This window comes from Phoenix dactylifera, chromosome 10 (assembly GCF_051530095.1).
Source record: "Phoenix dactylifera cultivar Ajwa chromosome 10, Ajwa_hap1_PhDact_Kaust_v1.1, whole genome shotgun sequence".
NCBI classification, from domain to species: Eukaryota; Viridiplantae; Streptophyta; class Magnoliopsida; order Arecales; family Arecaceae; genus Phoenix; species Phoenix dactylifera.
In genome coordinates, this window is record NC_143199.1 from 25,221,306 (window position 1) to 25,247,252 (window position 25,947).

The 25,947-nt window shown below is 39.0% G+C and overlaps 2 protein-coding genes across 8 annotated transcripts; both read left to right on the top strand.

The window, feature by feature from the left end:
• Nucleotides 1-407: 407 nt before the first annotated feature.
• LOC120108696 (Oxidoreductase family protein) lies at nucleotides 408-14,073 on the top strand. 6 transcript variants are annotated; one of them, XM_088705650.2, is made up of 8 exons: nucleotides 408-673; nucleotides 2,565-2,735; nucleotides 4,948-5,112; nucleotides 5,235-5,399; nucleotides 9,113-9,210; nucleotides 9,666-9,719; nucleotides 13,203-13,380; nucleotides 13,627-14,073. In XM_088705650.2, exons 1-8 carry the CDS (start codon nucleotides 485-487, stop codon nucleotides 13,672-13,674), a joined length of 1,068 nt encoding a protein of 355 aa, XP_088561776.1. In that variant the 5' UTR covers nucleotides 408-484; the 3' UTR covers nucleotides 13,675-14,073. The 6 variants fall into 6 exon arrangements, 5 of the variants coding, with proteins under 5 accessions (XP_088561776.1, XP_088561774.1, XP_088561775.1 ...); XM_088705648.2 differs by having other exon boundaries at nucleotides 421-673; nucleotides 9,076-9,210; nucleotides 9,622-9,719; XM_088705649.2 differs by having other exon boundaries at nucleotides 422-673; nucleotides 9,076-9,210; nucleotides 9,622-9,719; nucleotides 13,203-13,336.
• A 1,267-nt stretch (nucleotides 14,074-15,340) lies between these two features.
• LOC120108697 (uncharacterized) lies at nucleotides 15,341-20,598 on the top strand. Of its 2 annotated transcripts, none has more exons than XM_088705651.2 (4): nucleotides 15,341-15,706; nucleotides 17,480-17,744; nucleotides 18,269-18,362; nucleotides 19,739-19,993. In XM_088705651.2, the coding sequence occupies exons 1-4, from the start codon at nucleotides 15,429-15,431 to the stop codon at nucleotides 19,858-19,860; spliced, it is 759 nt and encodes a 252-aa protein (XP_088561777.1). In that variant the 5' UTR covers nucleotides 15,341-15,428; the 3' UTR covers nucleotides 19,861-19,993. The 2 variants fall into 2 exon arrangements, with proteins under 2 accessions (XP_088561777.1, XP_038978302.1); XM_039122374.3 differs by lacking the exon at nucleotides 19,739-19,993 and adding an exon at nucleotides 20,183-20,598 and having other exon boundaries at nucleotides 15,347-15,706.
• The last annotated feature ends 5,349 nt before the right edge of the window (nucleotides 20,599-25,947 follow it).

Sequence of the window (25,947 nt, forward strand, 5' to 3'; positions counted from 1 at the left end):
CCGAAGTGGTGGGCTGCATAGGAGGCAATCCAATCAGTTGCACCATTCGCTTCTCTATAGATGCGTGTGGCCTAATGGGCGCCACACTCCTGCAGTAATATGCAAATATCGAGAAGTAGCGGACTATCCTCGCCCACACGACTTCTACCCCAGACCCAATCGATCACTGTGGCCGAGTCGCCCTCGAGGATGAGCCGGTCTGCATCTAGCATTTGTCAGGTAAAGGAGATGCTCTTTCAGGTGGCTCTGAGCTCAGCACATACTACCGAGGCATCGGAAATTTGTTGGCATCTGCCATCACTAATGTAGACTCATGATCTCTGATGAGAGAGCCTACGCCACCTTTTGAGCCCCAAGCCAAGCTCAACGTCAGAGGCCAGTCCCAGCCCATTCAACTCGCCTTAATTACATCGTGTCATCAGATTAGGCATCTATTTGAACCCCATCTTCTTCTGGAGAGAGAGAGAGAGAGAGAGAGAGAGGCATGATGATGGGGAAGGAAGAGATTCGGTACGGAATTGTAGGGGCGGGGATGATGGGGAGGGAGCACATGGTGAACCTCTCCCACATCCGCGGCGACGGCGCCGCCCTCACGTGCGTCGCCGACCCACACCCTCCCTCCCTCGACCTCGCCCTCGACCTCGCCCGTTCCCTCCATTTGCCCCCCCTCACGGTATGCCAACTTCTTGCTCTCTTACATGCATATCAACCTTGTGTCCGCTCTATCCATATTATTCCACTGAGTTGGAGAATTGGGAATACTTGTACAAGTTATCCTGGAATTGCTTGCCCGGTGCATGCGATTTATTCCAGGCGGAGCACTTTGATCGGATAAATTCTCTCCCCAGTTTACTTTTATACACCATTTGATTGTTTTCCAGTTTGAGACCTTATGGTGAGGGTATGTTCGGTAGTTGGAGTGTACTTATAATGGGATTCAAGGACTAGTTGCTATTAGCTTTTTATAATGGGAATTTCATTTTTGAATTTTTTGAATTAATATGGGAATTTCATCTCACAGACTCGATCAAAGATAAAAGCTTTGCCATGTATTTGCAAGTGTTATTTGAATTGGATGAATCACAAACTTTTGTATGAGCATTATTGTTAAATGTTTCCTAAGCTGTGTCTAACTCGTACTCGTAAAAGAGTATTTGATCAAATTTGAGTCCCTAAAAGTTGGTTAGTTATTACTAGTGATAAGCAAATCCTTTCACGTTTTTTCAAATGGGCTATTACTAGAATATTGTATCACAAGGAGTCCTTGTTGCATATATTTATATATGTATATACTCCAATTATGTTGATGTCACATGTGAACTATAGGAATTCCATTTTAAGCTTCATGGTGTGATCTTTGCAGCTTAAGAGTTGAACTTGGGCAGTAGGACTTGGTCCATTAGCAAATTGATTGATATTAGATCTCCTTCAACCCTCTAAATCCATCCTATCTGCAAAGTTGCATCCCCTGCAGAGGCTGCATTCTGACCTTGAGGTGGGCAAAGAGGGCAGGAGGGGGTCTCATGGACATGGGCATATTGCGGCTCGATTTCTTGGTGTTCATGATCTTGTTTGGTCTCTCCTAAGATATTTCTGCATCCTTAAAAAGTTATTGGCCCCAAGCTTGTAGTTAATTGCCTTGGATTTCGTGAATTAGCATGTCAAGAAGATGGTACCTTGTTTTTTTAAAGGAAAACTTGGTTCCATCAGTGCATGCCAAACTTCATGCAGCATGACAAAACAGGCTAATTTTAAGAGCATGCTGCATATGGCACTTTGCTATACATAATCATGCTCGTGCCTGCCTACCCCAAAATTTTGAACTGATACAGAGAACTGGAGATGGTGACTTTGGAGGTTATCCACAAGAGTAAGAAGATATTCTTGCTTCATGGCGCATGAACATATGCTTAATGGGTTTTTTAAGAGCCTCATCATGGTTGAAGAGTTTTTCAGTTATGGCCTACAAATCTGCTAACCAATTCTAACTTTTAGTTACCTTGCAGCAACTTGTTGTCAGACCATGTTGATGTGTTTGGCCCATGAGTTGTCAGAGTTTTCTTCTCATTATTAAACTACCATATACTGTAATTATTTCATTCATAAGGGGCTTTTCAGGTTGTTGGGATGGATGGAAAATCATGCAGCACTAATACTCCTATATTTATCTATGTTTTAGCACCTCTAGTCCCATTTTCAATTATGAGACTTTGTATTAGTTTGATCTCTTGAACTTGATGGTTAGTGCTGTCACCATGCAATTTTGTTAGATTGTTTTTTGAATCTAAGTAGTAAGTATATATATATGAAGTCGAGTAAATTGTATTTGTGACTAAGCATGGGCTTCTATTATAAAATAACAGTGTTCCCCTTGTGCGATGCATATGTATGGAGACGTGCACACTCCTGAAAAAAGCCTCATGCACCACTTGAGAGTTTGCTTTTAATAATAGAATAGATTTTAGGGTCATCACATGCCAAGGGAAATCTGTGATGCTGGAATTTTTCTTACAAGATTGTTATTTTTGATTTGCAATTTTTAATAATTTTAGAAACCAATATAGACATTCTCAGGACACCGTGAGCTGCTAGACAGTGGACTCTGTGATGTGGTGGTTGTGTCATCTCCAAACATGACTCACTTTGAGATTCTCATGGATATAATTAGCCATCCCAGACCTCATCACGTACTTGTGGAAAAGCCTCTTTGTACTACCATTCAGGACTGCAGAAAGGTCAGCTATAAATTTTATGTCTATGAATTGCTTACATTATACACATAATGTTGGCAGCCCTTTCTATGTTGTTTGTTGTTCATATTGCCTTAAATTTTCCACTGGTGTATATTTTAGCTTATAATATATTTAATTCAGGGATCTCTTTCTATGTTACTCCTTAGGTCATTGTTTAGACATGTTGCCTGATTGTTGGGTCTGTTGCGCAAAGATATGAAGTAAATTAGTAGATTGAAGGATGCATCATGTTGTTCAGCATTAACTAAGAGTCTTGAAGCCACTGAGCTTTATGTTTATATCAATTTGTTGGAATCAACAGAAGCATAATCATAAAATAATAATTTTCATAAAGTTCCTGAAAACTAATTCTGTGCTTTTTTCTTTGAAAAGATATAAGGCCCCCTGTCTCATGTTTTTTCATGAATTTTAGAAGTTTAAAAATATTTGGAATACTATTAAGAAAATTGATATTGATCTATTCAAAAAGCAATCTTCATCAGAAAAATAATACTGACTCCGGAAGACTTTTTTGAAGTAAAAATCCCCACCTACTCAAATATCATGCTCTGCAGGAAAATTTATATGGTGTCTTACAGTCTGTGCAACTTTATGTTGAGAGAGTTTTCAACTCTTGTACCATGTAATATAAATACTATAATCTGTGATAAATCTGGACATTAGTTGAGGCTGTAGAAATGTTCATACCAGAAGTGTAAATATTCTAGTTTTGTAGTTTTATCATGGGGGGAATGCTTTAAAAGGATGCATCCAGCTCTTAGCAGCAGGGAAGTTTAATCCATAATACCGCATCCATTTTGGGATTTCTCAGGGAATTCACTTTGGCACCTGCTTCCTTAGAGCTTCCTTTTTTCCTTTTTTCGGAGAGATCTTCTTCTCCTTACACTGGCACCTTAACTTGCCCTGCATATGCTCATACTTCAGGTAACTAAGATCCAGCTTATGATAAAATTTCTTTTACTGAAGAGATATCACGAAAATGAAGAACACAGTGAGTTTGGTGCACAGTAAAAGAATAGAAAATGATGGCTCTTTTTTATATCATATGTAATCATATGCAATCCTATATCCATATGTCACATGTTTTCTCAGTTTATATACACTATGCATCAGGATGGAGATGCTACATGTGATATGTCTCTGCATGATTAGGTCAAAACCCTGAAACATGGAAATTATTCATATATCCATAAAAGGACTATGCTAGATTCAACGTGTATACCATAATTAGTTTTGAAGGAGGACGAATGTGATGTGATGAACAACCACTTATAGCCTTCTTAGACTGCAAACTCTGCTGTAGTCAATTCACAATCCTCAAAGCATTACTGTCTTCACACCTGTGTTTCTCTTGTTCTTACCTCTATTTATTACTAATGCACATAAGGAGAAAAAGGGATTGGACAAATGATGGTGATAATCTGGCCTTGTGGCTTGGCAATACTTAATAGAGAGGAGGGTGTGTCATTGTCAGCTTGAGACTCCTAGAAGGATGTACCCTTACTGGTCAGAACTTAGATATGGAAAATTGATCATAAAAGACACCCCATGTTCTCTTTTTATCTAGTCCACTGGAAAAAGAAGTTCTTTAAAGAGCTCCTTTATGCTCGACATTTTAGCTTTCCATTATAACTTTATCCATAAATTGTCCACAAGATAATTTAATGACATGAACTGACATCCGTAAACTTAAACCATGAGAAATCAATTTCATGAATCATATATATAAACATATATACCCGTGGATCCAAGCTCTCATGAAAAACAGTTAAAACTTTTTGATCCAAGATTTTACATCTGATTTTGACAGGATAACATAGAAAAGTGTCATTGATGGCTTTCTTACTGGTAATCCTACTTCCACTTAAAGCTAAACACTGGGTGTGCTCCATCAGTTGTACTTCAAGCATTATGGAGGTTGGCCCTAAAGTGAGTAGACTAGAACAAAAATACATAGTAGCTTCCTCAAGTTAAAAGACCACAAATAAAATCACTCATGGAAAATCAGCACTTATCTTTTGATAATGTTGTTTTGTGATGTGTATTCTCAGTGTTGATCATCATTATTGTTAAATACTATGGCATTTACATGTATATACTCCATATTTTGTTTGCTTATATTTGTCCTCGTGTTCTATGAACAAGAAATTTTTTTGGGCTACTACTGATAATGTCCTCGTGTTGATCATCATAGGTCGTAGATGCAGCTAAACAGAGACCTGAGATACTGGTGCATGTTGGGCTGGAGTACAGGTATATGCCTCCTGTGGCTAAATTAATTGAGATAGTTAAAAGTGGAACACTTGGGCAAGTTAGGATGGTGGCAATCCGTGAACATCGTTTTCCTTTTCTGGTTAAGGTACGATAAGGTTGTTTGTATGTGTTAATCTGTGCTTGGCTAATTCTGAGAAAAGAAATGGTGTCTTCAGTACATCTTGTTTTCTTAAAAATCTAAATACTCTAACAGCTATATTCATATAGGTCAACAACTGGAATCGGTTTAATGTTAATTCTGGGGGGACTCTGGTTGAGAAGTGCTGCCACTTTTTTGATTTAATGAGGCTGATTGCAGCTGCAAATCCAGTTCGTGTGATGGCTTCTGGGTCTATGGATGTTAACCATAAGGATGAAATCTATGATGGAAAGGTCAGCTTTGTTTTTAAATATTTTCCTGTGGTTGACTATTGTTCCAATAATTCGCTTAGTTTGACAAGTATTTGATTTATGTATATACAGAATATATATATATATATTTCACTTAGAGAACATTTGACATTGATTAAGAGTTTTGTAAAGAAGCATTTGATGTATTGTATAGATTAAATAATGCTGCATACAAGCATACTAGGTCAATGACATGTATGCAGTTACTCCTTTTTTCTCATAAAAAAGGTAAGATAAAGAGGGAGGGTTGATTTCTGTATCTCTTTTCTCAATCTTTATTTCAATCCTTTTAGTTCCTCTCACCTTCACTAATGAAATAGGAACATTGTTGGAGATCAGAAATTCGTCTGTCTTGTTATTATCTATCCTGAATACAGAGCTTGGGGATCTAATAGGTTGTCTGAGATATGTTCTTGATTTCTGGATCAATCGAGGAATTGGTAGTGATCTAGCTAATTGTAGGCATCGATTGCATTGGGCATTATTACATCAAATCCTTAGGTCAAATTATTTCAATTAAGTATGTGTTGTTGATTGATTCCATGTTCTTTAGTCAAGAGAAACATCATTATTTACATCCTCTTTAGTGAAGAGAAACATCATTATTCATAGTTTATACTAGATATCAATGAATATTTTCATTAATGATTTTCGTAACTTTCCCCCTGATGTACATCTTGTGTGTAAAATGTTATCGGTAGTAGTAGTGATCATACATCTGGAATAAGCTTCTTGTATGGTCATATTGGTGCCTCGCACAGGTTCCTCAAATAAAACGTTGCAGACAAGGAGTGGAAATTGAAGTATGTTTCTTAAAGAATAAAAAGTGCCTAAATTGAACTGATTTCTTTATAAGGTTGCATGTAGTCTACCTCTAATTAGTTTGGATCTTTTCTATCACTTTACATTGGTTGCTTGCGGGGCTAGGTTGAGGATGATTATATGAAGAGTATGGCTGCTCTCATAAGTGTACTTAGCTTCACTAGACTACATACCCAAGATTGTTGTTGGAAGACCAAATACGAGGAGTAAGAAAAGTAAGTTGGAGGAGCAATTGAGTACTCAGAACTTTATTAGTCAAAGATTACAAGGGGCTAAGTTGGAGACAGTTTACGCATTATATACTTACTAGGTTATAGTTGGTAAACTCTCTGAAGGAATTTCACCTTGTCAGAAAACTTTTGTGCACAAATAAAAATTTAAAATTAAAGTTTGAGATTTTTGTAAAATAGTATGGAGGGAGCTCCTCTCTTTCTAGCTTTTCTAGAGAGAGAAGCTCTGGGAAAAGGGGTGGTTTCTTTTGTGCCCAAGGAAGGGAACTAAATCCCTACGCAGCTATTCCCTTTTGGCTGGCCAGTCATCTATGGACCTTTCACCTCTCTCCTCTCCTCGCATATTTCCTTTTTCTTGACCTCTCTTTCTGTTTTACTTGGATTTTCAAATGGGTTTAGTTTGGGTTTTAGCAACGGAGCGGGGTTGTGCTTCATGCAGCAGCATCGGTGATGGTAGAAGCCATGGCGTTTGGAGTGGCTCTGGTAGGAGCAACCATCCTGACCTTCCTCTTCCCATAGTCTCGATCATCAATCTTCGTTCCTGATCCACTTCATTTGATACTCTCAATGATATTGATGGTCACAATATCCTTCCCTTAGACTGATCTCACTAGTGGTATGGATGCTGGTGCCTGGCGGCACTAAGTGCAGTGGGGTGTGCTTGCGGAAGGAGCCACAATTGACGTTGGTACTGGAAATAATCATTAGGAAGTGGGTGGCAGTGACACCAGCGGTGATGTAGGGGAAGGGGCAGATGATGATGCCTATAGACTTGGTATGGTGTTGTTTGGGGAGGGATTACATCTCTATAGAATACTTTAGTTGATCTTAGGAGGATCTCTACTTGAAGTTGATGGCATGTATCTCTAGAAATCCTGAAGGCCTATGAGAGTTCTTAGGAATCTAATTCGTTGTTGTTGCAGTCAGCACACAAGGGGCACAATTGTGTGTGCAGCTTGAGAAGTTCTTCGTTGAGTTGGAATTTTGAATGTTTGAGCTTGGCCCATGTTGTTGCTGATGAGTGTTGTGTCGATGTCTCAAGTTGCTGTGGAGCCTAGCCAACTTGTTTTCCATGTTGGGGCCTGGCTGTGTGGTTGCCCATTGTGTTGTAGCCTATTGTGGCATCTAGTTTGGGACCAACCCATGTTGTTGCCCTTCATGGCATGGATGTTCTAGTTGAATCCTTGTTGTTAGGTGCCCACTATTTTACAGCCCTTTGCGGCATCTGAGTTTTGGCTTGGCCCTTGTTGTGCCCTCCTATGGCTTGGGTGTCTGAGTCAGTCACGTGTTTGTGTTGTTGTGTTGTTGTCTGCTATGTTGTTGCCCTCCATGGCTTTCTGATCCATCCGAACTAGATGCTCAACCTTTAATTGAGATGGTGCTGGGTTGGTCGTCCTCTTTTGAGGTTTTGGGCTCAGTTCTTATATTTCATTTTGACAGAGTAGAAGGCTTCATCCATTTTTCTTAAGAAAAGAAAAAAGTTTTTGACATATCTGTATGTTTATATACATTAAGGTTTTTCCTAATGAAAATATCATGAATTGTAAGCAAGATCTACATAGTTTGTATGTATTTTGAACCCATAAAGCATGATTAGACATATGTGATGGTCACTACTAGCAATTGCTGCCAGTTAGGAGCAATTTTATCAACTTGACCGCTCAGAGTGCATCAAATTTGCATGTGTATTTAGACATCAAGTGTGCTCGATCAAATTATCGTGGTGGAAGCCTTTGTTTTTAATAAAATGTAAGATCTATACAGAACTAATGTTCTTTGGTATTTCTAAATAAATGAACCCCAAGAAGGCAAGTACAAAATGAAGATTAGGGTTTTCTAATCCAGGAAATCAAATCTGTACTTAGGCTTGGCGGAATCATTGTTGTAAGAGTTTGCACCCTTTGTCTTTGACTCGCTAACTCAAATCTTCTTAGGGTTTAACACTGATGATTCCTGAGAGTTGCTGGATTACCACCTCCAATCAGAACCAAATTCCTTTCTTGCGGTCATAGAGTTGGTACCTTTAGGTTTATAGAGTGAGCATCGTATGAGAAGAATCACTAAAGAATAAACTTAAAAATAATTCTTATTCATCAAATCATAGGCTGTAATCCTAGGTTTCGAAGGCTTACACTACCCCTAGGACTAGGATTTCTATTGGTGCATTAGGAATCCACATGACACTCCGAGTAGATTTAAATAATGAAAGCTGCGAATTGGCAAGGAACTGATATGCTAGTCCTCTGCAGGCGGTAAAGTTGTCACATATGATTGGATATGCTTGATATTTCACAGAATTCTTTTTTCCTTTTCATGCGTGGAATTCTTTTGACTGCAGGAATAACATCAAAGAATCTCTAAATGTAATTCTGAAGCAAAAGAAATTATCAGTTTAATACTGGAGACTTCCTATGTGCAGGGTCTTAGTGGTTTACTACTCTTTCAGGACCACTCTTTGATATTTACTATTTCATAGAAACATGCCTGCTTCATAATGCAGTATGTTCGGCAACCTTTTTTTCTCCTGCTCACAATCTAACATGTTCAAAATGATATTTCTTTATCCTCAGGCATCATTATATCTTACAATTCAACTCTTCAAATAGGTACCAGATATCATTGATAATGCATATGTGATTGTAGAATTTGATAATGGCTCTCGGGGCATGCTTGACCTTTGCATGTTTGCTGAAGGCAGTAAAAATGAGCAAGAAATTTCTGTTGTTGGTGACATTGGAAAGGTAATTTTACTCAAAAGACTTTAAGATATTGATCTTGAATTTTCATAAGAATCCTTTAGCACATATTCTTATCAGCTGCCAATTTATGCACTAGTTGAGTGGTCTTAGTTTGGTCACAGCATTTAGTTGATAAACTAGTTCCCTTTGTCCTGGCATTGCATTTTTAATCCTCAATGTAATGATGTTTGATAATCCAGTTCCCCTTTTTGATTTTCTTTTATTTTTCCTTCCCAGTGTTTTTTTCTTCTTGTTTCTCTCCTTTTCTATCCATTTCATTTCTCATGGAATGTGTGCTGGTATTTCCTACCATTTCTCTCAAACACACAAAAAAAACGATACGCATAAAAAAGAGTGGGATTTGTACTATTATATATTGCTTCTACTGAGGAGCAACTCAGAATTTGCTTACAGGGTGAGGCCTTTGTTCCTGAGAGTGTTGTGCGTGTTGGCAACAGAGCAGCAGGGAGGGCTGGAGTCATGACAATAAAAGCAGAGGATGAACGAATCAAGTATGTATTATCATTTATTATTATATACATAAATTATGCTCACATTTTCTGTTTGATTTGTAAATTTGTTTGAAGTGCAATAGTATTTTTTTCTCGATAATTCTGCATGTTGAGAAGTTAAAATTTGGCTCGATAGCAAGCGAACCATTAGAATAAGGCTTAATAATGATGTAAATTAGCCTCTTAAAGTATATATAAAGGAGAATCCATACCACAGAATCAATGGTTTGATTCATCTGGAAAGTCTAATCTAGCTGGTCACAGTCTAGAGCCAATAAATTTCTAATATAAGTTTGTAAGTACTTTATTTTGCTTTTAGGTAACGTTTTAATTGCATATTCAAATCAAAGAAGGAGCCCTTCATTTGGTTGACAAGGTGGCCGCACACTAGTGGCAATACAGCAAAGTCTAGTGCAGTAAACTTACTGGCTGCTCAGCAGGTTTGTTCACGCTGGTTATTATGTAGGCTTATGCTAGCTGTTTTCTTAGGTGCCCCATTTGGACCTTCATGCTATTATTCTTATCCAAAGAAGGGCCTCTATATGTAAGTGCGGCTAACTAAGTCCAATTATACTTTACAACAGAACCCAGCTAACTTTTCTTTATCTTTTCTTGGGCTATTACTTCAGCTTTTCCCCCTATCTGCATTGTCGTAGTCAAATGGGTAGTCAAGTGGTATATCAGTGGATTTGATTTGTACAACTGCAGAATTAGGGAAAGTAAGAAACCGATATATTGTTTTTCTCCATGATTGTGGGAGAAGCAGTGAATCGTTGTAACAGAGTTGTTCTCTTACCTTCATAATCTTGTGAGAGGGACTGAAAATTGAGACTTGTGTGTGTCGATGGCTTAAGATCTTCCTCTACAGCAAGATGATTTGCTTAACAAGGATTCGCACGTTCGAGATGGATGCTTACAGCCCATACTCTAAAGAGGGTTCAGATTGAGGGACACCTTGATGTGGTGGTGCTGCTGTCATCCTTTTTCTTTCTTTCTTTCTTTCGTTTTTTTCTTACCGAGCACATGAAAATTTCCAGAAATTAACAAAATTCGTCACTGTCAATTTCAAGAAATATTATTTTATATGACGGGAGCAATTGTGAATGGAGCAGATGTTGAAAGGAAGCGGGATTTGTTTGTGGCACTAAGAAGTGCATGTGATAGAGTAATTAGAGAGGTACTTTGGCAGGCATTAAAGAAGAAGGTATTTTGAAATTGTTAGAGGCATATTTTGGGGTGTCAACAACCATTAGGAGTAATTTTGGTGAGACTAGTAAATTTTCAGTTAGTTATGCTTTATGGGGACTTACACGGGGTCCATATTTCTTACACTAATCATAGGTGGATTTGCTGCTGCTGCTTAGAAAGATGTGGATGTTAGTTTTAGATGATAGAGTGCTGATTGATGAGAAGAGGATTATTTATTTCTCAAATTTATGATGTCAAACCATTGTAAGATAGTAACCCAAGAACATAACATGATATCTTATGTGGAGCTTCATGCGCAGTCATGTTTACTAAGAAAATGAAACACAAAAGAGGGGGATGGGGGCCTGGAATTAGTTGTTAACTGGACAGAGCTATGCAGCCCAACTGATCAAGAGATCCAGGCCAAAATTTGTTATAATCTAAGTACTTGGTATATAATTGGTGATATGTTTTCTTTTCATGGTATAATATTTTGGCCTGTCCATGAGGCTGCCTCATGATTTGTGATGGGTAATGGTGAAGACTATCTGGTAACCAGAAAAATTGATGGATGGGCTGTCAAACCTTTATAGTTCTTTTTGATATACTAGGTTGCCATGAGTGTGGTGTATTTAGTAGAACAGCGCAAGATAAGGACCGGTCAAAGGTTGTAACTGTAAACAAGGAAGAAGTAGGGATCAGTAAACAACTCTAGTGCATATTGAGTGATGTGGCCTAAATCTAATCCACCCATCACAGGTCGACATATAGCGAGCATTTTGAAAAAAAATGGATTTCAAATCTTTTCGAATCCTTGGCGGGGTCCACAGATAAGAAAGGAAGATACGATAATCTATTGATTTTTGTTCCCAAATCATGACGGATCCATGCTCCCTCCTCTTTATAAACAAAGCCAGAGGGAGGAGCATAGGGAGGGAGAAAGGGGGAGAAAACGAGCAGCCACAGGCTTCCAAGCACAAGTTCTCAATGAGAGGCTCTCAAGGTCTCATGGCGACAAGCTCTCATGGTGACAAGCTCTTGTGGCTATCTCTGCACCCAGCTCCTCTTCCATAGCCATTCTTGCACACTATCTCCTCTGTAGACGGGATGCACGTCTCTATAGACCGGGATGTGAGTCTTTGGAGGTTTCCCAGTCCGCGCACCCTTGTTGATCAGGATGCGAGTCCCTAGGACCGGGACTCGCGACATTCGACTAGAGCCATGCGAGCTTCCAAGCAGAGCTCCCAGTCTGCACTTGTAATCCGCGTATCCTTGGTGATCAGGATGCGAGTCCCTGGAGACTGGGACCTGCGGCATCTGACTAGAGCCAGGCCGAGCTCTCAGGCTGTGCTCTAATGCTGAGCACTCCAGGCCGAGCTCCCATTACGAGCTCCTAGGATGCACTCCAATGCTGAGCTCCCATGCTGAGCACTCTGGGCCAAGTACTCCAGGTTATATACTCAAGGCCTAACGATCTAGGAAGATCACTATACTCTGATACTTTTTATTCTCTTGCTATTTCACGTTGTTGTTACAAAGCATTGCTTGACTTAAGCATCGGAGGAGGCTCGGCCGGAGCCACCCCAGCGGACCTTTCTCTTCTCTTTGTGTGCACACCCGCGACACTCCACAGTAGTTGGTGTTCCGTCTTCTACCACCATGGACCGAGCAGGTTAATCTTTGTCATCCACGCCTCCAGATCATTAGAGCATGGTTAGGCAGGATTTGATCATCAACATTGAGAAAAGTTTAGGGGATCAGCTGAATGGTTATGATATCAAGACGTGTTACATGAGATTTCAGGCAGATATTGATTTGTATCATATGCTAGATCTTCAGGTAGATGGATGAGAATCTGGGAACATGTAAGAAAGAACCAGTGGCACCGGGTGTTGCTTTTAAAGTTCTTCCCTGTAGGATGATGTGGATCTCAAGCTTTTCTGCAATAAGAGTTGTTAAAGCCAGTAACAATAGCAGTTGTTGCACTGCAGATGTGGAGGTTAACTATTGATATTGATAGAACACCCACTTGCAATATAAAATTATCTTTGAACCAGGTGAAAGCACACTCATGCCAGCTATATCAGACTAAATTTATAAAATTTAAACATGTCAAGATGTAAAAAATTTATAAGATTCATTGCCTTCCATTCTGCAACAACCTATCATTCTCATATCCTAACATGACTTTGATTCTGAATGGCTTGATGTGGTTCATTTATTCTTATTTTTTTTTCTCTTCTTTTCCTTTTTTTTTTATAGCCTCCAATGATTTAAATAGTTTGTGTTCTCCAGATATGACGGACTGCATCATGGATCGAGCTATTTAGAACACCTAAACTTCCTGTCTGCAGTCAAAGCTCAAGGTGGTGGTGCCCCTGCTGTTGACTTGAATGACGGGTTTCTCTCCGTTGCCATTGGTGTTGCAGGTCAACTTTCAATTGAGAAAGGCCGTTTTGTTACCATGGAAGAGGTCTTGTCAATCTAGTTAACATTCAAAATCTGTCTCTCACTATTCTCTCCAACAGAAAGGGAACAGTTGTCCCAAATGATGATGCTTTCATGTATTTTGTTCTCGAGGGTAGTCCGGTTATGCTGCTTCTTCCACTCTATGACATATAAATGTGTCTTTCTTTTCCAGATTCCAGTTCATCACTTCAACTAAGCGTATCAACTTTAAGGATATTTTTCATCACCTGGTTTTCTTTCACTGTATCAGGATATCAGTGCATGTAATTCAAACATCAATCCTTATAGCTGCGAGTAAACATCCATGCAAAAGTATACCTTTCAAGATATATGGCTAGGGAATATGGTATAAAGTCTCGCAGAGCCATGATAGCAAGGATGATTTGCTGTTAAAAGGTTGGAAATGGTGAGGCTGGCTTCACCCACAGAAAGTTGCAGGCTTTGATGCTTCAACAGGGATTTATATGGCATAAAACAACCAGAGCAGAATATAGGAGATGCAAATGGTTGCACATGTATCTGAGGATGCTCGAGGATCTGGAGGAGTGTTATTAGATGTTAAATTTTGCAGAGCTCAGTGTGGGCCATACTTTGGTAGTAAATGTAAATATTAAATTTATTATGGGATCATTTGCTCACTGAATTATCATACAACTAGAGAGGATTGCAATCTTGGAGTAAAGTCGTTTGTTGATAATATGATGGTAGATACTTCAGATGATAGAATGATGAACTGTCTCCAAAGATGCAAGTTAACTAGATCTTCGAATTCTAGATAACAGATAATCCTCTAGTAAATGATCCTAAGGAAACCCACCATCAGACTGGCTCTAGGATTGTTAAATACTGTCAGCATAACTAACCCTCAAGAACATCAATAAGACTGAGTTTTAAATATCCCAAATTTGAAATCCATACAGAATAGCATCCATAACTATAACATGTATGAACATTATGGAATTTCCAGCCCCTGACTGTGGTTGTTTTCTTCCTAAGAACAAGCAACATCTTGTAAAGCGCCGGATCATCATCGCAAATTCTGAGCTCGGAATGAAGAGGCTTCAACCTACAAAAATGATACCGTCAAATCCCTTCTCAGGCTTAGCACAACAAGTGCACAAGCATAGGAACAAGAAAACTCATAGCAGGATAGCAAAATAAAAGTCTTGGACCATCAATGGTGTAAAGATATTGTTATTTGGGTCGCTTTTCCTCCCAACCTCAATAGACCCAGTATGAGTTCAGAACCCTCAGACCTCCCAACTTCCATCCTGCTCTCTCCTCAGCTACAGACCTCTTGTTTGTTTGGAACTTGAGTTGAGTGATACACGAACACGATAGATGACATATCCTTATATTAGAAGCAAAAATGAATGATTCGAAACTTGCCAAAAGTGTATACTTACAAAAAGGGTGCAGAAAGAAGAATCAGTGAGTAAACTTTCGAGACAGGCCAGAGAGCCATAAACTAATCATAAATTCCACGATCAACCTTTATGAAGGTAATTAAAAGTTAAACCAATTACCTTCTTAGTAGCAGCTTGCCTATCAGTTCACATGTGTGAAACTGGAGGCTTAACATATCTCTGAATAACAATTTTATCACAATTGAGAATAGCATGCAGCACTGCATACCATATCTGCTGATAAAGGAATCACTTCCCCCCCCCACCCCCCCCTGCATAATAGCCTCCCAACAGAAATTTAAAAAATAGCTCCAAAAGTCACAATCTAAACAATCTAGTTTCAAACAGATTCACTAATCAAATTGATGTGTTGTGTTTGCATGATCAAAGTTTCTGAATTTGGTCTGGAACACAACTCTGGATTTGGCTGAGAAGCGAGGAATGATGGGCTGTATTTGTTCCTCAAAGTTTTGAGTACTATGGGCCTTATTTGTTCAACTTAGAGCTCAAAGGCTTTGGGCTACGCCACTGTTTTGCGCTATTAAATCAGCAGAAAGAAGCCTCCTATCCACAAACCCCATCCAAAACCATGTCAAGATAAATCGAACCACCGTGGAGTAACGCAGGGAGAGGGACGAGACCCGGAATGGGCGGAGGCAGCGCGCTCCGTCCCATGGGCCGCGCGGTCGGGGTGGGCGCCGCAAAGGGCGTGCTCTCGGCCGCGGCCGGCGCCGCGACGCCCGCCACGCCCGCGCGCATCCTCCCCATCTCCTCCGCCTCTCCTCCTCCCCCCTCCGTCGCCACCTCCTCGTCGGCGGCGAGCTGGCACTCCCACCCTCGGGAGCTGGCCGTCGCCGGGCACCTTGTCTTCGAGCCGGCTCCATCCAGGGAGGAGGCCGAGGCGGCCGTCTCTGCTCTCAATCAGTAGACTCTTCTTCTTTTTGTCCCCCCCCCCCCCCTCCTCACGCTCTATTTGGATATGCAGATAGTTCGTTTTTGATGTTCGAATTCTGTTATCTGTGACGATCGTTTAATGATTGCTGGAACCATTTTTTGTTGTTAATTGGCGCTGTTATAATTTGTCACAGCATGTCTGTCCCGATGGTTACATACTCTAACTTCTATCATAGATACAATATTCTCCGAATTTTTTAAAAAATTCTCAAGCTATTCTCAGTTTTCTTCTTGGCTTAGCGATTCTCTGAAGTATCTCCGAAAAGGAACCAATCTACAACTGAATTATTATAGGATTATACATGAATTTTATGATTTATTCACGAGTGATTTAAGAGACTTTTATGTGTTACAAACTAGTGATACCATAAAGTGTTGGTAGGCGGGGATGTTTTTGCTATCATTTGTTATTCTTGTCTCTCCTATACTCTCCTATACTTATTTTTAAGCAAGTAAATATAGAAATGTTTTAGCAAACTTAATTGTGTTAGTTTTATTATTTTATGTCTAAGTTTGGTTTTCCGAACTGTTTCCCAACTTCTGGCAAAATTTGCTAGATTTTTTTTCTCTGAATTCGGAATCATTATGTCACACCAAATTGTTCCTGAATAAAAACTCTTGTGACTATGATTTTTGCATCGATCACTACTTACAAAATGTTTTGCAAATGTTTATGGTGGGGCTTGATATGATAATTTGGAGGACTAAACAAGGTATGGTAGTTACATAAGGTTGATTAGCCCCAAGTAACTACAGGAATATTTCGACAAATGTCTTCTGCATATAAATAGAATTTAGGAGCAACTTGCTGCATTTCTTAACAGAGCTGACTCCTCAAAGCTGCCTACAGATGACCATTAAACTTAAATATATTGGATATCACAAGTATTTGGTTTGATTTCTTTATCTGATTAATGATTGGGCTGTTATGCTAAGTTGAGAAAATTGACATGTCAGACTGTCAGTGGCACAACTGCAACATGGTCATGCTTCAGTCGTTATGATAAGTCGACGAAGATTGTTGTTTTAGTTACTATACGTCCTTTCATTTACATCATCTTTATGCCTGTCTTTTTTTTCTTTCTTGTAATGCTCATGTTTAGATGAATCTAATGGAGCATGTTTTAAGTCTATTTGCAGTTAGAGTTTGTGATCCTTGGTTGCTGCCTTGATGGTTAATTCCCTCAAGTTTCTTTACTCTTTGGCATTGAACTCCCATTTTAGTTATCTTTAGATCTTAGGTACAGAATCCAATCTAAAGGGACTTAACATGTGTGCCAAAAACTAAGCATATGTTGTAATTTATCAATTTATTCAGGTAATTACATGCAGTAAATGGGCAAGTTTTAACAGATAATGACAACTGCTGTTAATAAACATGCATGAAATGTACAAATGGATGAGGACAGTATCTGAGAAGTCATTTAGATGGAGGAGTGCCATCTTGTCTGTATCTTACCACTTCTTACTACGATAGAATTAAACTACAGAATGATTCGGTTATTTTTCTGGAAAATAAACAGCAGATCTCACTATAGCTCATCACATACATGGTTCATTTCAAATGAGAATAGAACTGGATAATTTTCTCTTACATATTTGGTCATTTGTTTGAAGATTTCTTATGCTAGCGTAACTACCTCATACTGATCCGCGAATCATTACCTATCAAAATTTTTTGCATGCTGATGACTTCTGTTATTCTACAATAGCTATATTTGTGGAATAATTTGTTTCTTGTAGGTTATTTGTTCAAGCGACACATTGCCATACTTTTAAAGATGGAATTTGTTGTTGTCTGGAGGATGCTGTTGGTGAAATGCCTATTTCATCTGACATAATGCAGAAAGATTGTTCAGCTGAACCAGAATCAGTGAGGATTGAGCAAGCACCACATCTTCATATGGAGCATGCGCTGCATTTTAATAGCTTAAAAGCTTTTAAATCTCAAGGAGGAGAAAAAATTATCAATGCATTTGACCTATTGCAGTCAAATCCATCTGTTCAGGTAACACTAGGAGTTCATACTCTTTTCTTTTCATTTTCTCTCTTTATGGTAGTGTTTGGATGCTTTTTATTGCCATTCATGCTTGTCTTCCCTTTTCTTTAGTTATCCTGCAGAATATTATTATATTTTTATGTTAGAGCTTATTCTTTATAATGCATCATCTATAGTTGCGCCTTCAAATTCTTCAATTAAATTACATCATCTGAAAATATAAATATATCAAATGTAATGCAGTTCTTCATACTGTTAGAGAGAAAATCATTTATTTGTATAGTTTCTGCTCTTTTACATCATTCTATGTCAAGTTACCATAAATTACCGTAATTCTATGCAAAACATAGTTATTAGTGTCTTGTGTACTACTCAATATTATAACTGCTGCAAATGGTGAATTAAATTTGCCAAGCTTACCCTGAAGCATGAGTGAAGATTTTTGTCTAGGATAACATTTTTTTATTTACTTCTTGAGTTATGCAGTTGTATGCATGAATTAGTTTCATTCTCTGGTTTCTTTTTCTTTACAGAGGATGGTTGTTTCTTTGTCATCTGATAAAGCTGTGTGGGATGCAGTTATGAGAAATAGGGCTGTACAAGAACTCAAGAAATCATTCTCTGCAGGTTTGTGGAAGCACTTTCTTATTAGCTAGTATAGTTAACTTGCCAGTTCATGCTGCATAACAATGATATTCTATACTGAAATTTTTTCATTTCTACTTTCCATAACAGAAAAGCAAAAGATCATGTGTTCTTTTTTTGCCAATTTTTCTATGTTTAGATAAAATGGCATTTGTCAAGAATACCTATTGAGTTTAATTTATCACGAGTTCCATAACTTCATTATGATAATGCCAAAGAACTAAATCATGTTTATTCTTTCACTAATTAATTTCTCAACTTTTTTCTTGACTTACGTTCCAGTACTAGGTTTCCTTCTCTCTTTTATTCTGGAATGGTTGGGGGTGGGATCTCAGTATTAACGACTATTTGCCAAGCAATATTAGTACTTTCTTCACAGTATCTCCCTTTGACTAATAACTGCTTGGCTTATATGTCATGTTTTCTCTGAGAAAATTCTTATGCATTATCATAGCCAATTCAGTTTTTACATGTTGAGATAGGTGAAAGAATTGATGTTTGTCTCGAAAGAAGTAAATTAAAGAAACCGCCTAATTAAATGGAGAGAAGTGAATGTCTTCTTTGAAATAGCAGGTCTGGACTTTGTAGAAATCACCCAGTAGATGGAATCAGAACTGCAACAAAGTCACGATAAAATATAAGATGCCTTCTTTGCTATCCTAAAATCTGTTTCTGGAGTTTTATGGTCTGTGATATGTAGTCCTCAATCAGTTCTCTTTGAGGTTCAAATGTGATGTGCGCTTATACTGGCATTATAGTTATGCATTTTAAATTGAATCATCAACATCGGATACATGGATGTAAGTAGAAAATATCCTGTCAATTTCTGGGATGAGTCAGTATTATTCTTTCTTGCTGTGAGTTCTCTTGGAATGCTTTGAAGGCAAAGGCCCAGGTACTTTAACATGGGCTGAACCAGGTGGCAATGGTTAGCAGAAAGAGATCCTAGGACAAGGGTTAAACGTAATGGGAATTGAACTCGATCAAAGATCAGTTCTTCATTTATTAATGATAACATGACATATTTGGACTCCCATATTTACAGTTACAGGATTATTAAGTGAATTTACAAATTTAATATAACCTAATGAAATGCTACATATTTAGTTAACTTGCAATTTCACACCTAGAAAATCTATTTAATTACATAGGAAGGAAAATCATATTCACTTTAATTGCGGAGTTGCAAGTTTTCCTGCACATATTAAGGACTTGTGATGCATATTTCTTTTGAAGTCTAGTACTACTTAGACAGAGCAGTTCCTGTGCTCAGATAATGGCATTATGCAATTAACTAGTTGACATAAAATTGTGCATTAATATTGATCTCTAAAGCTATGATCTTGATTATATCGTAGGTTTTCATTTTACCATGTTTCATGATATGCTCCTGGGAATTGGTTCTTCTCTGGGTTTAGGTGTTCGGTCAGATGCACATCTGGTGCAGTATGCAAGGGAGCATTCTGCACTGGTGTCGTAATAAATTCGAAATTTAAGATTCAAACCTACCGCATTACACTGTTGATTTTGTAGCTTGGTGAGTCATGTATTCTTCTCTTTCAAAGAGCTTTCAAAGACTCTATTTTTCACCACTGTTGCTACATTGCATGATAGAGGTATATTGCACTTAATTTTAGTAAGTACAACACAAATATGTTGGCCACCTTCTTGTTAGTCTTCTACTTGTAAGTGTGTGTATATATATATATATATATATATATATATATATATATATATATATATATATATATATATATATATATATATATAGCAAAATTTTAAACATGGGTTTTGATATGCAGTTGGAAGCACTGAACCGCAGAGCTCTAGTGGAGGCCCTGACATTAATACCAGAATTCTAAGGTGGATCTTGGAGAATACCATGATCAAGATAATGGAATGCATCGACAAGATCACAATGCTGGTGAATGAGCTCTTTCACCCGGGAGAAAGAGAAAAAGATATGGGTGTTTTTGACGATTTGCTAAGATCCTCATTTATGCTATCTGTCATGGTGTTAATTGTTGTTGTCGTGACACGACTCCAGAGAACCTGATTGTCCATTGAGTTGATGCTTGAACTCTAGTCTGTACTTATGTTTATAAGAATGTATCAGAACCCTTTGTCTGTGTGTGTATTGCTTTTGTAGCCTTCAAAACAACCAGTGTTCTTGTTCAAAGTCTGAAATAAAAAATACATATTTTCTTGAGGGTGTCAACCAATGCAATTCTGGGTTGGTATTGAAAATATCATCCTGGTTTCAGCTGATATTTCTCCCATCCTAGTTCAGAAAAAAGAGTATTGATTTTGCCCATGAAAGCCAAGAATGTTCTCAACTTGCAATGGATTCATAACGGGGCACTCGGTTAACATCAGTAATTATCTGTGGGATGCATGGGTAGATTGTCAAAAAAAAAAAAAAATTGTCCAAGTTTTGTATTTTGGTGATTTCTCTTTGAAGAACTAGTAAAGTCACCAAATTTTTTTAGTTATTTCGGTTATGTGGAGACATGTTTAAATTTACAATTATAACAGGAACTATGCTTTGGTCAACATGTAGTCAGGATCTGGTGGCTTGTCATTCATCAGATCCGGGATATGATAAAGTTTTAAAGGATGAACTAGATATGGACAGTTCTAATAAAATTTCATTCTTGAAAAAAAAGATTACATTGAAGCAGCTATGAATTGGATATTAGATCATTTACTGCAAGAAATATGGGAGCATATTTTCATTTGATTCTACCAGCTTCCTCGTGTATATAGTATTGATCAAAATGAAATACCTCCATCCAAACATGAGTTGCATAACAGTGATGCTCCATTGTTCTGCAGACGGGTTGCAGAATGACATGTCATGCAGCTCTTCTTTATAATTCTGCCTCTGTTTACCGCTTAAATAAAGATGTCATAAAGATAGATAAATGAAATCTGAATATGGGAATATGCTTAATTTACTTGGATAGGGAGACAGATGGTGTGAATTTTCAGAAGAGTGAGTGTAAACATAAAGCCCACTCATTATAAAGCCAAAATTAAGATCTTCGAGATGTAAATGAATGGAAAATGGATGACATTTTCCTAGAGCAAGGAGTGACAGTTGACAAGAATGAGATAATGCAACTCATCAAGCATTGTTAATAGAGAAGGCGCAATTTCTTAAATATATTTTGCAAAAATAGCTATTTTTTTGGTTTTGTAAGAAGGTCATTTTGATTTTTTTTGACCACAATACCACTGGCCATGTTATCGCAATTAATGGTAGAATAGACAGGGAATGGGATGAAAATAAACAACATAAATGAAATAAAATATGGGGAAAAATAATGGTGGTTTAAGAGAAAAGAAAGGGAAAGAAAATCCTTTTCTCTCTTAATATTTACCACTACCTGCCACGACCCGCCACCTAGAGTTGGGCAACGGGCCGTGCCGGGCCGGCCCGGCCCAGGCCCCCCGGGCCCAAATTCTAAGCGGGCCGTGCCTGGCACGGCCCGTGAGGCACGGAAGGCCAGCCCGGCCCGGCCCCCGGCCCCTCTATTGGTGGGCCGGGCCGGGCACGGCACGGCACGGGTCGTGCCAGGCACGGCCCGTAACGGGCGCAAACGGGCCGTGCCAGGCACGGCCCGCAACGTCTCTAAACGGGCCGTGCCTGGCACGGCCCGTCTGGAGAGGGGGAGGGAAAATAGCCGTTTCCAACGGCTATTTTCGGGAAAAAGTCGATTTTACCCCTCCCAACAGTCCAATAACGGCTGAATGGAGGGGTATTTTGGGAAAAAAAAATTTTGGGCTTCTATAAATAGCCGGGTAGTTCTATATACACCCCCCCTATTGCTCAGGACACCCCCCAAAAACAAAAAAAAAATACCCAAACTAACCTTTAGTGTAATTACCATATTGCCCTTGAAATTTTCTCATACACCCCCCTTCCTCCTCATCCGTTTCGTTTTGAAAAGAAAAAAAAAAACACCCCTCAAACCCCCCTTAAACCCCTCCTCCCCCGTTCCCCCTTCTCCCTCTCGTCGCCGGCATTCTCCCGATCTCCGACCACCTCGCCGGCTTCTCCCGGAACCACCTCGCCGGCTTCTCCCGAATTTTTTTTTTTCACGGTTCGTGCTCCGTTCGGCACTGGATCGCCGAACAAAAGGCTTCTGTTCGGCTGAACAGTGCCGAACAGAAGCTTTCTGTTCGGCAACCCTCAACCGAACAGATCTGTTCGGCTGCACAGTGCCGAACAGAAGGCTTCTGTCCGGCACTGTTCAGCCGAACAGAAGCCTTTTGTTCGGCGATCCAGTGCCGAACGGAGCACGAACCGTGAAAAAAAAAATTTCGGGAGAAGCCGGCGAGGTGGTTCCGGGAGAAGCCGGCGAGGTGGTCGGAGATCGGGAGAATGCCGGCGACGAGAGGGAGAAGGGGGAACGGGGGGGTTTTGGGCGTTGGCGAGGTGTTTTGGAGGGGAAGAGCGGGGTGGGGGGGGGGGTTTGGGGGGTGTAGAGAGCAATTTAGGTGAGGGGGTGGGGAGGGTGGGGGGTAATTTAGGAATTTTTAATTTTTTAGGGGTGTCCTTAGCAAATGGGGGGGTGTAGAGAGTATTTAATTTTTTTTAATTTTTGGGGGGTGTCCTGAGCAATAGGGGGGTGTATATAGAACCACCCTAAATAGCCCATTCCTCCCTCATTCTCACCACACCAAACCTCTCATTCTCTCCTTCTCTACTGCTATTATTTCTCTCCTCTAAAGTGCTCTTCTAGCAATTTAATTTTTAGTTTGTTCAAGTGCTACACAAGAGGAGGTTCCTGTTGAGAAGAGAAGGTCGCTTCTGTTGAGAGCACAAGAGGAAGCTCGGAATCTCAGCTCTGCCTCTGCCCTCCGACCCTCTACTCAATTCCTCCTTGCGGTTAGTTTTTATTTTTTGAATTAATCATAGATATGTCATCTTTTGAGGAAAGTCAGTTTGGCATTCCTGTTTCTGAGGGAGAAGAAACTAATCCCCAACCCCCTGTTCCTAGTTCCTCTAGAACTGGTGAACCGAGTGAAGGTCAAACCTCTTCTCGTAAGAGGACTAGTACTGTATGGAATGAATTTGATAGAGTTATGGTTGAGGGAGTCTGGAAAGCTAAATGTAAAAAATGTGCCAAACTTTATAGTTGTAGTAGTAGTGGGGGAACAGGGCATTTAAAAAGACATCAAGAGAGTCATAGGATGCATGATTCTCATGCTCAAACTCAAAGTAGCCTTAATATACAAGGGGGATTACTTGTAGGTAATTTTGCATATAATCATGAAAATCAAAGAAAAGCACTTGTAAAATGGATAGTTAAGGATGAATTACCTTTTAGTTTATGTGAATCTTTTTAATTTTGAAGAATACGTTCAATTAAACCTACAACCTGCTTACAAAAGAACTAGTAGGCGTACATTTAGAAGAGTAGCTATGACCAATTTTTTAGCAATGAAACAAAATTTAATTGAAACACTTTCTACTTTAAATGTAAAAATTTCATTAACTTCTGATATTTGGTCAGCATCTGTAGGTAGTAATTGTTTTATTGCCATTACTGCTCATTATATTGATAATGATTGGCAATTAAATAAACGTATTCTTGCTTTTCGTGCTTTTGATTTTCCACATTCTGGGCAACAAATTTCAAATATAATTTATCAAACTGCATGTTCATATAATATTAATGATAAAATTATGTCTATTACTTTTGATAATGCATCTAATAATAATTCTGCTGTTGTATTATTAAAAGACTCATTGCATCCCATATTAGATGGAAATTTACTGCATATTAGATGTGCATGTCATATCTTAAATCTTTCTGTTCAAGCTGGCATGGGCATGATTCAAGATGTGATTTCAAAAATTAGAAATGCAGTTTCTTTTATTCATGCTTCTAGATCAAGACTTCAAGAATTTAAGAAATTATGCATAAATCATGGTAAACGTTTTAAAAAATTTAAACTTGATGTAATTACTCGTTGGAACTCCACATATAGCATGATACATGATGCATACCCATATAAAAATTTATTAAGTGCATATATTAATGATCGTGGATTAGGATTTACATTGACTGAAACTAATTGGAATAAAGAAAAAATTTTGGAAGATTTTTTGCTTAGTTTTTATAATGCTACCAATGTTCTTTCTGGTATTTATTACCCTACTTCATGTTCATTTTTACAACAAGCATATATAATTAGTCAAAAATTTGCAGAACATAGATATGATGATGTTTTAATGCCTATTATTCACCTAATGGAATCTAAATGGAATGAGTATTGGGACAGGATATGTCCTATGCATAACTTAGCTGCTGTATTTGATCCTAGAGTTAAATTAAATGGCGTGCTAATTTTACTTGATGCATACGCTGAAAATATGAATCAAGATGCTGAATCTGCTAAAGATGAGGTAAGACAACTTCTTTATGATATTTATGCTATATATGATGAAAAAATTCGTGGATCTAGAACACAAATACAAACCTCTATTCCTCCTTCTAGTAGTTCTCGTTCGTCATCTATTTTTTCATTCATTGCACAGAGAAGACACACACATGCTTCAAGTTCCTCTTCATCTTCTTCATCTTTAAGTAGTGAACTAGAATTTTATTTACGAAATGATCTTCAGTCTGCATATGATGAAAATCAAATAGAGAATCTAGATGTATTATCTTGGTGGAAGAGTGTTAGAAATCAATATCCTGTTATGTCTGCAATTGCACGCGATATTTTAGCTGTGCCGATGTCCACGGTAGCATCGGAATCCGCTTTTAGTGCAGGTCGGCGTGTTCTTGACGAAAAGAGAAGTAGGATGACGGGCGAAACGGTGGAGATGCTTTTCTGCTTCAAGGATTGGCTGGATGCTGAGGCAAGACTTCAAGATAAAGGTGGACATAATACAACATCCTCTGATGATGATGATACAAACACTACTGAAGACTGAAGACTGAAGACTGAAGACTGAAGACTGAAGACTGAAGAGTGAATACTGATTCACTGAATCACTGATGATTAGTAAGATTTCTTAATTTTTTATAATTGTACATTTTTATTGTATTCTGGAGGTCAGACCAAGGTCCAAACCTCGGCCCTTTCTTAGTTTCTTATTGTATTCTAGAATCTAGAGGTCAGACCAAGGTCCAAACCTCCCTTCATGTACCATTTTGATTTAAATTAATAAACTGGTAGGGGTCTATGCCAAACCCCCCACCATTAAGGTGGCTTTATATTCATAAATCAAGATTTCTTAGTGTTCAATATTTATTAATTTATTAAAAAAATTTTATCGGGCCGAGCCGGGCCCAGGCCCGGACCGTGCCAGGCTCGCGTGCCAGCCCGGCCCAGGCCCTTATGGGCCGTGCCGTGCTGGCCCACGGGCCGTGCCGTGCTTGGCCCGCGGGCCTAGACCGGGCCGTGCCGGCCCAGGCCCGAAGCGGGCCGTGCCTGGCACGGCCCGCTGGCCAGGAACCTCTAGCCCAACACGGCCCTATCAAAGGGGCCGTGCCAGGCACGGCCCGGCACTGTAGCTGGCGGGCCGTGCCAGGAACGGCCCGCTTCA

Bases quoted from the DNA above. Each gene is read 5' to 3' on its own strand.
- LOC120108696 (XM_088705648.2), top strand. From the start codon at position 485: ATGATGATGGGGAAGGAAGAGATTCGGTACGGAATTGTAGGGGCGGGG. The intron at 674-2,564 runs GTATGCCAACTT...AAACCAATATAG, and splicing joins TCCATTTGCCCCCCCTCACG to ACATTCTCAGGACACCGTGA. The intron at 13,381-13,626 runs GTCTTGTCAATC...TCACTGTATCAG, and splicing joins GTTTTGTTACCATGGAAGAG to GATATCAGTGCATGTAATTC.
- LOC120108697 (XM_039122374.3), top strand. From the start codon at position 15,429: ATGGGCGGAGGCAGCGCGCTCCGTCCCATGGGCCGCGCGGTCGGGGTG. The intron at 15,707-17,479 runs GTAGACTCTTCT...TGTTTCTTGTAG, and splicing joins GCCGTCTCTGCTCTCAATCA to GTTATTTGTTCAAGCGACAC. The intron at 18,363-20,182 runs GTTTGTGGAAGC...TTTGATATGCAG, and splicing joins CAAGAAATCATTCTCTGCAG to TTGGAAGCACTGAACCGCAG.